Source organism: Trachypithecus francoisi, unplaced genomic scaffold (assembly GCF_009764315.1).
Source record: "Trachypithecus francoisi isolate TF-2019V2 unplaced genomic scaffold, Tfra_2.0 Lachesis_group16, whole genome shotgun sequence".
NCBI classification, from domain to species: domain Eukaryota; kingdom Metazoa; phylum Chordata; class Mammalia; order Primates; family Cercopithecidae; genus Trachypithecus; species Trachypithecus francoisi.
The window spans coordinates 71,849,500-71,858,590 of record NW_022681461.1 but is presented as its reverse complement, the minus strand read 5'-3'; the positions used below and the strand labels follow the sequence as shown (position 1 = coordinate 71,858,590).

The window sequence follows — 9,091 nt, the reverse complement described above, 5'->3', positions numbered from 1 at the left end:
CAAAAATTAGCTGGGCGTGGTGGCACGTGTCTGTAATCCCAGCTACTCGAGAGGCTGAGGCAGGAGAATCGCTTGAACACGGGAGGCGGAGGTTGCAGTGAGCTGAGATCGTGTCACTGCACTCCAGCCTGGCGACAAAGCTAGACTCCGTCTCAAAAAAAAAATACATGAAAGGAGATGGGAGCTTGGGATATTCCAGACTAGAAGGGGACACACATCTGTGCCCAGAGTCCTAGCCCTTCCTCTCTCTAACTCCCCACGGGGAAGTGACTGACAACCCCAGAGGACAGAACCGACCAGACTTGGAACTGATGCTTTCCTTTATTCATGTACTTCATCCCCTGCTGCCTGGTTTCTCCTGAATCCCCTTGCTCCCCTAAATAGCACCCCCAGTCCCCACCCCTAGCCCAGCTTCAGGTGGAGTAGCTGCTGTCTCCATTCGGCAGATGGGGAGACTGAGGCCCAAGAGCACAGAGCCCAGTCTGAGGTCACACAGCAGTCTCCTGGGTTCCCATTTGGCCTTCAACGGGGAGAGAGGACTTGGCCTGGGCTCCGTGCACCCTCACTGCAGGGTGGCTGGCTGCGGCCACGTCGCAGGGAGCTGCCAATCTGGTCTCTGAGGGCCTCCAGTCTCTGGGCCAGGTTTGGAACCCCGGCCCCACCTAAGGAGCAGTGAGACTCAGGGCCTGCCCTCTCCTGGGCCCCTCCTCACCCAGGTCCATCTGGGTCCCAACATCCTCTAGAGAAGCCTCAGGGGGTAGGTGCCCTCCATCCTTCCCCCCACCCCACCCCCATACACCATGGGCTCCAGCATACATCTGGGCATGCAGGTGCTCCTAAAAAGAGAATTCCAAGTTTGGAAGTAGAAAGATCTTAGAAGCCACCTCTCAACACCCACCCCATTTCAGAGATGAGGCCTGGAGAGGGTGGGTTCTACCCTAAGATCACAGAGAACATTAGGGGCCCTTCCCTCTCTCCCTTCTTCACCTCTCAGCCCTGGTGATGTCTTTGGGGGCCTCACGGGCATGGGGGGTGCAGAAGGTACCACCTCCTCCTCCATCAACATCTCTGCCAGGACTCGAGTCTGAGTCCAGTCACTGTGACTCCTGGGCCAGGGTGAGTTGGGAGATGGGAGGTGAGCCTTTGAGTTCCCCAGACCATACCCCTCCGACCTCAGTGTCCCAGGGAGGGACCCACCTCTCTCTTGGGCACTTGGCAGAGCCAGGGCTGCATGGGGGTGCCCAGGGTGGAGGCCGGGCAGATGGGGGCCTGCCACCTGAGGCCTCAGGGTCCAACACCTGTAGGAAAGACCAGAGCCCACTCTGGGTGACCTCAGTCCTGCCTCTCTGTGTCCCACTTACCTGGTGCTAGCCATGAAACCCCGCTATGCCTACCCCACAAGGTATCAAGAATGTCAGGATGGCATAAAGGGGTGGGATCCTGGTCGCCTTCTTCTGTGTGCAGTAGGTGGTTCTTCTCCCATCCTCTCCTGAGACTAGAAGCCTCCTGAGAGCAGGAACCATGTCTGGTCTATTTCCGAATCCTCAGAGCCCAGAAGAGAGGTTGGTATAAAGCAAGGAGCTTGGGGAGTTACTGAAGGAGTGAGTGAATGTACAATTCAGTAAATCCACAAGTGAGTAAATATGTGAGTGATTGAATAAGTGAATGACAGGATGAATTCCTAAAAGAGGGCAGGGTGGGGAGAAGGGAGGGTAAACAGCTATTTTAAACCCGGGCAGAGGGAGCCCTAAGCCAGCCATTCACTCCCCATGATCTAGCATGGAGCCCTGGAATCCCTGGGGCTCTGGACTGATGACTCCTAGATCAAGGTCTCCAGTTCTCCCAGCCTTCCCTCACTCCCACCTTGGCCTTTCCTACCTGGGGCAGGTGGCGCTCCCTTGGCAGGCAGGCCCAGTGGGCCAGGGGCACTCGACACAGTGGGCAGATGTGGCAGCAGGGGCAGGAGTAGACGGGTGGCAGTGCCTGCAAAAGGCTGCGTCAGAGGCTCCATGATGTCCCTACTTGTCACCCCTCCAGGCTGGGCAGTGAGACTCACGTGGCAAGGGGGAGCTGGGGCCATCAAACAGGGACACGGTGGGGTCAGGCCAGGGCCCTGCTGGTGACGGTAGCTGGCAGAAAGGAGGCGCCTAAAAAGAACAGTAAGGTCTATGCCTGCAGCCTCCAACCCTACCACCAAGCTGGCTTTCAAATCCCCTTCCCAGCTAATACTCCTGGATCCCGTACCAGGTACCAGGCCCTGTTCTCAAGGTTTTACATGTTAACTCATTCTCTCTGATCTTTAAAATAAGCCTATAAAGTAAGCATGACGATGACCCCCATTTTACAGAAGAGGAAACCCAGGCAGTGAGAAGTTAAATGACTTGCCCCAGGTGACACAGCTAGTCGGTGGCAGAGCTGGAAACTGAACCTAGTTGGTCTGAATCCAGAGGCCAGCCTCAAGCATTTCATTAAGCCATCCCTTTTCCCAGCTGCCCTCTGTCCGGAGGCCTGGCTCCAAGTTGGTGGCTCTGCTTACCTCTCTAGTGCATGGACCTGCTGGGCCAGGATGCGCTGCTCATTCCGGGCCAGGTCTTGGCTATTCTGCAGCTGGCTCTTTTCTTTCCTAGGGTAGAGCACAAGCCAGAAAGGAGTAGGAAATGGGGCTTACAGGGGCATCAGTCAGCTCCTCTTCATTGCAGCATAGCACCAGCTGAGGGAGCAGGTAGGGACATAGGGGAGCCAGGGACAGGGAGAGGGGGCAGCTTGGCAGAAGCCGCTTAACAGTGATGGGTGGGGGGCAGCATCCCTCTGGCTGTGGGCTGGGCCCTACCTGAGCCTCTCATTCTCCAGCATGAACTCCTGTAGCATCCCGTACAGGTTCCGCTGGGCCCAGGCCACCCGGGCCCCACTGATCCCTGATGCTGCAGGGAAGCAGGGGGTGGTGGATCCACAGCAGCCCCAGACCCTATCCCCATCCTACTCTGCCTCCAGGGAGCTCATACCCTTGCTGTCCATTTGGTCCAGCTGGAACTGCAGGCGACGGTTCTCCTCCTGGAGCTGCAGCATCTCTGTCTCCAAACGCTGGGGCTGCTTTGCCACAGCAGACTGTAGGGAAAGAGGCCCAGGGCCACCTTTATGGTTGTATAAGTTGCGCACTGCACAAGGACTTCCAGGTGTGGGAAGTAACTGGGGCCTAAAATCCAGCCCATGCTTCACTCGTCAGCCTTGCATCTTGGCACAAGGCTGCATCTGTCTGGAGGGGGTACCTTGTCCTAACTGCACTGTCCTGGAGGGCCCCACTCTGAGCTGGACTCAACTCTGAGTCCAATCCCAAACTCAGTTCTGTCCAAACCTTGCGCCAGATGATTCCAGACGAGACCTCTTATTAAACCCCAAATCAATTCCCACTTAACCATGATACCAACTGAGCGAGACCCTGAATCAGATCCCAACTCAAACTCCAACCCTAGACCTGCCCTAAACCTGGCATGACCCTGGCTGGGACCCTGACCTCACCCTACACAGCCACGACACCATTTCCAGGATTCCAACCCTAATCTCAGCTTTGACCCAGTCCAAGACTTCAATCAAGGGACTCAGGCTCCAACTCCTGCCTGATCCCCTAGCATCTCCACGCCTGTCCCTCAGCCTGTGCCTGCCTATACTCACCTTAGGGGCCTGCGGCCGGGTGGTGACCCGCTGAGCTCGGCTTGCATATCGCAGGGTGCTGAGAGTCTCAGGAAGGCACTGGGCTGAGGGGGACACGCAGGCCACCTGGGGAGTGCACTCCCACTGAGTGCTCCTCTCTGGGGGCCCCCTCCTCAATACCCAACCCTCCCTGCCAGGCCCCGCTTAAGTACCATGAGGGTGACCCCACGCCCTCCCAGTGAGTCTGCCAGCAACTTGGTGAGCTTGCTGTCCCGGAAAGGGATGTGGCTCTGCTTTCGCTGTGGGTCCAGCAGCAGGGAGATGCAGTGACCTGGGGAGAGACACCAAGAGTCGGGAAGGTTACATTGCTTGGCCAGGGCCATCAGGCTGGGAGGCTGCAGAGCTGGGCTCTCCACCCAGGCCTGTGTTGCCCTAAAAACCCATCTTTCCACATGATCTCATGACTCAGTCGGATTGATCCCCACCGCCAGACTGGGACTCTTCGAGGGCAGAGAAGGCTCTGTATACCCTGACCCTCAGTGCCCAGCAAAGGGCCTGGTACTCAGGCACTCAGCAGGAAACTTCTAACAAATGAATTGAACACAAAGGAGTTTCGTGGGCATCTTGCATGCATGCCACAGAGGAATCCTGAGGGCCCAGTCCCTGAGGATCTCCAGGTTCGATATCTTGGGGTGGGGATGGGGAGAAAGGTCAAGTCCCTTCCCTTTACTGGGCCTCAGTCTTCCCAGCTGCACAAGGAACATGCCAAATGTCTCTGAGGGCTCATCTTCTGCAGTTGAGTGGTTCTATTTCCCAAATTAGCATGTAACTTTATACACCGTTAGAGTTTATAGATTCATAAGCAGTGTTTTACGAAGGGAGAAGTCAACAGCAGAGCTGGGGCCAGAATGAGGCTTCTGGTTCCTGGATCGCAGCTCTTTAACCCTCTTCTATGCACTACAACTCCTCTGGTATCCCCCATTGTGGAGAGCTGTGAGCCAGGTGCAGAGGAGAGACAGGAAATCACACTGGTGGCCCCCAGGTCTCACCCAGGGCCAGCAGGCTTCGGTTTATGCTGTTGGCCTCAAGCATCAGCTCCCCACGGGATCCCGTGGCTGCTACCTTCTCGCTGCCTGCCAGGTCCACAAAGCACAGCTTCCCACCAACAGGGGGTGCCCCGGGGTCCACAGGAGGCATCTGCTGGGCCTGAGGAGTCAGAGCTTCATGGGGACTTGGGAGGGACTGTCCCCACCAAAGCCACAAGATTATGGGGCCAAGGGTTTCCACTATTACCCCCCATGCACACCCAAGTTGGTTTGTATGTCCAGACACAGACTTTTGCTGGGTGGCCCTGGGCAAGCACCTTCCCAGGCTGGGGCACTCACAGTTTGATGGCTGATGTAAAGGGTGAGCAGGGCATGGCTTCGGCTGGAGGCCTGGTTCAGGGTGTGTGCTGAGCTCCTTCGACGGCTGAGACCTGGAAGGGAAAAACATCAGGAGCTGGACCTGGTAGGAAGAACAGGTCATCACCAATGAAGAAAAAGGAGCAAAGGAATCCTGGTGAAGGAGCAAGCCTCATGCAAAGGCAGGGAGGCAACAAAGTGGGTGTTGTTCAGGGAACGATGGGATGTTGGGTCCTGCTGTAACAGAGATGGGTGAATGGAGGATAGAGAAAACTGAGCAGAAGAATGACAGTCAGATTTGCATTTTATAAACATCTTTCCCAAGGCTTCGTGAAAGAAGGGGGAGAAACTGAGGCAGTGAGATCAGCTGAGAGGTGTGGCAAAGTGCTGGGGCCAGAATCTACAGTCAGCATCTCCAGTGCCTGCCAAAGGAGGGGTGTCCAATAAATACTTGATTTAAAAAAAAGAATGAGGCTGAAAGGGAACGGCCTTTAGGCTAAGCTAAGAGGTATGACCTTGATCCTCGGGGCCCTGGAAGGGTGCAGGGTCTGGAGGCAAAGAGAGATGGGGTTTGCAGCATAGAGGAGAATGGATTGGCAGGGGAGAGCCTTGAGGTGCCGAGACCACCAGGGAGCAAGAATGAGGCCTGGCTGAGGCCGAGGCCCTGGGCTAAAGAGAGAGCATGAAAGGAGTTTGGAAGGCAGAATTAGCAGGCCTTGTTGGCAGTGGGTGCAGGGGGCACCCTTGGGCCATGTCTTTGAATTGTAGTTTACTGGTCCTTCCCCACCTCGCCCAGGAGTCATTTCTGAAGCTGCAGCTGCAGTCTGGGTCCCAAGTCCACACTCAGTGAACAATTGAGGAATGGGCACACCTAACTGCAAAACTCCCCGCGATCAGCACACACCAGTTTGCAAAAGTTCCATCAGGGCCTCCAGACTCCTAAATTCCACCACCCGCAGCCGCTCCACGTAGAAGCCCTGAGTCTTGTTCCATCGAACAGGGAGGGGCCGGGGAGACCCCAGGCTCAGCAAGTCCCGAACCTGGGAGGGGAGGGAGGAGGGTGAGGAAAGGGGATCTTTCCCAGTCCACCCACCCCCAGATCTTACTGACAACAGAGTCCCCCACCGCCCCTTCTGTCCTTTGATCCAGGCTCCCTGGAAAGAAGCGCTCCGTTTCCTCATGGGCTGTCTTTCTATTCCTCGCATTCCCTTACCTGCTCATTGTAGATCTCCAGATAAGAGGCGCGAAGGGTGACAGGGGCACCCAGGTGCTGCACGCGGTCTAACAGCCAGGCGAAGGTCCTCTGCATGATGCCAGCCAGGCTAGGGGGTACGGGCACTCCCTCCCCCTGGGGGCAAAACCAGCTGAGCCATCGTCATCTCCACAGTAATGACTACCCTCTGTAGCGCATGTATGATACCGTGCGCCGGGAAACGTGCCAAGTTCCCAAGCAATGGCTCATTTAACTCATAGTCGGTACTGTCATTCCATTTTACAGATGAGAAAACTGAGAGCTAGGAAGGGGCCAAAGTTGAAGCCCAAATGCTCCAAATTGGGCAAGTCCCTTCTCTTTGGTCCTCAGCGTCCTCGTCTGCAAACAAATGGGTCAGGCTGCATCGTCCCAGTCTCTTTTCTCTGGGAGTCTGCGTCGCCTGCGACTCCCCAGGGTTTCCAGCCCACCCAGCCCCGCCCCGTGAGGGCTCCGCAGGCGCTCGCCTACCTGGGGAGGGGGTCCAGTCAGGGTGTAGGTCTTCCCGGAGCCCGTCTGGCCAAAGGTGAAGACAGTGCAGGAGAAGCTGCGGGCGGCAAGGGTGTAGCTGGACTCGGGCGGCTACCCGGGGTGGGGGCTGGGGGTGCGTCGCGGCCCCGCCAGGCCGGGCGCGGAGCGGAGGCGAAGCTTCACTCACCCGCGCAGCGCCAGCTCCCCCAGGCGCCGCACGCCGCACGCCCGGAACACGTCCTCCTGCGTGCGCGCCGCGTCTAGCACCGCACCGAAACGGAAGGCCACTTCGGGACCCCCGCCTGGAGGGCTCACCTGGCGCGGGTGGGGCGGAGGAGCGGAGATCTCTGGAGGAGGGCGGGGCACCCTGGAGGGGCGGGGCACCCTGGAGGAGCGGGGCGCTCTGGGGGGGCGGGGCACTCTGGAGGAGGGTAGGGCTCTCAATGAGGCACTTGGTGAACGGGCAACCTGCACTGGGGGTAAGGGGGACACTCAGTAGGGGCAGGGCATTCTGGGGAGGGTGGGACACCCTGGAGGGGCGGGGCATTCTGGGTGAGGGCGGGCACCTTGAGTGCGCGGGCCCTCAGAAGGGACGGGGCACTCGGAGGGGTTGGCGCGGCGCAGCATGGCGGAGGGCTGGGCATCCTGGAAGGGAGGGGCACTGTGGGGAGGGTGGGGCACCTGGGAGAGGAATACTCCGGGAGAGGGTAGGGCTTAGGGCAAAGTTGCCTGGGGGAAGGGACCTGGCGTCCCCGGGATTTGTTGGGGAGACAGAGAGACGGGTTCCTCACCTGCAGAGTCCGGGTCCCTGAGCAGTGCAGCACGCTCTGCTGCCCTCGACGCAGCTCGGCCGCGCTCATGGGACGTACCCTGGGGTCCGACAGAAGGGCAGATAGTACATCCTGATTTCTTCATCGAACCCTGCTTCGCCCAGGTGCCTCCTAGCCAACTTATACCCACCTAAGCACCACCTGGATGGGCGTTTCCGGCCCCTCTGGCCCTTGCTCCAGGCTTCGCGCGAGATCCCTGTGGGCAGCAATGCGAGTTATCATACCTGCACCTAGCGGCTGTTCAGGACTCCTCGAACCTCTCTGAAGATCTGCTTACCCGTCGGGTGACCCGCGTTCCTCCATGTCCTGCTCTGCACACGCAGTTAGCTCCGCCTGCGTCTCCTTTATTTACTCCCCGCAATACCCTCCCTTCTGCACAACACTGGGACTGTCTACACACATCTTGCATTGCCACCCCATCCCCCATCCCAGGCAGCCATCCATCCGGAAAGGCTCCAGCCTGCCCAGGGCTAGCTCGTTAAAGATTTACCCTTCCTCACCCCTGCGGTGGAGAAAGTCTCTCCCAAGCGAGGGGACCTCTAGCTAGGGGGTTCTGGAGTCTGAGGTTCCCTTGCTCTTGGCCAGTCCTCACAAGAGGGACCCGTGGGACCACTCGGACCCGCCTCCTTTGTGCCCAGATGGGGAAACCTAAGCAGGTAGGAAGGACTCAACCAAGGCTACAGAGCTAGCCTGCACAGGACCAAGCTCTACCCACTCTTTCCACACACCCCACGCCCACCCCCAGCAGGCAGCTCAGGGCCCAAAGAATGGCACAGGTTTCAGTCAGCTCTAGGGATGACCTGGCTGGATTGAGTCTCTGAGCTGACCTGAGAACAGGTTTCCAAGCATCTGGTAAAACACTGGGGCACCTGCCTCTTTAATGCCAAAGTTAATCTTAGGCCAGCATGTTGTTTAACCCTCTCCTGGTCTGGCTTATGAGAACAGCAGAGATGTCTGTGAATGTGCAGGGATGGGGCAATCACTTATTCTGTGCCAGTCTCCATGCTGGGCACCAGGGCAGAGGAACCCCATGCAGCCCCTGACCCTTCCCAGCTCACAGTGTGGCTGGGGAGATGGATAAGTACAACCCAGCAGTGTGTAGGGCCTTTAGGGGGAGTACAGAGGCCTGTAGGAGCAGTGGGGGTGGGGAGGAGGTGAAGATTTTCCAGGCAAAGCAAACAGGAGTCAGAATGGCCAGGGTGGGGTGGGGGAGATGAGTGTGGCGTGGAGAAGTAGTTTGAGGCTGGACCTAGCTTATGGCAGGCACATCAAGGAGTCTGGACTCACTCTTCAGGGAACCAGGAAGCCATTAAAGGATTACAAACAGGGATATGACACCATCAGATTGGCACTGTTATTATTATTATTATTGTCATTCTGGCTGTCTTTGTATGTTCTCTGAATATTTCTGCAAACTCTCTGGCCCCCAAACACACATTAGGGTGAAAGCCCTAAAAATCACTTTTTCTCAATGTAACACATTCTATACC

General features: G+C 57.5%; 1 protein-coding gene across 1 annotated transcript; it reads right to left on the bottom strand.

The window, feature by feature from the left end:
* Positions 1–302: 302 nt before the first annotated feature.
* KIF12 (kinesin family member 12) lies at positions 303–7,976 on the bottom strand. The gene is made up of 19 exons (XM_033237702.1): positions 7,879–7,976; positions 7,732–7,797; positions 7,563–7,641; positions 6,959–7,086; positions 6,772–6,847; positions 6,265–6,399; positions 5,956–6,091; positions 5,034–5,125; positions 4,698–4,854; positions 3,861–3,979; positions 3,670–3,774; positions 3,003–3,105; positions 2,831–2,921; positions 2,537–2,623; positions 2,057–2,147; positions 1,879–1,983; positions 1,198–1,298; positions 988–1,106; positions 303–662 (listed from the first exon to the last, which is right to left on the bottom strand). The coding sequence occupies exons 1-19, from the start codon at positions 7,902–7,904 to the stop codon at positions 523–525; spliced, it is 1,956 nt and encodes a 651-aa protein (XP_033093593.1). The 5' UTR covers positions 7,905–7,976; the 3' UTR covers positions 303–522.
* Between the last annotated feature and the right edge of the window lie 1,115 nt (positions 7,977–9,091).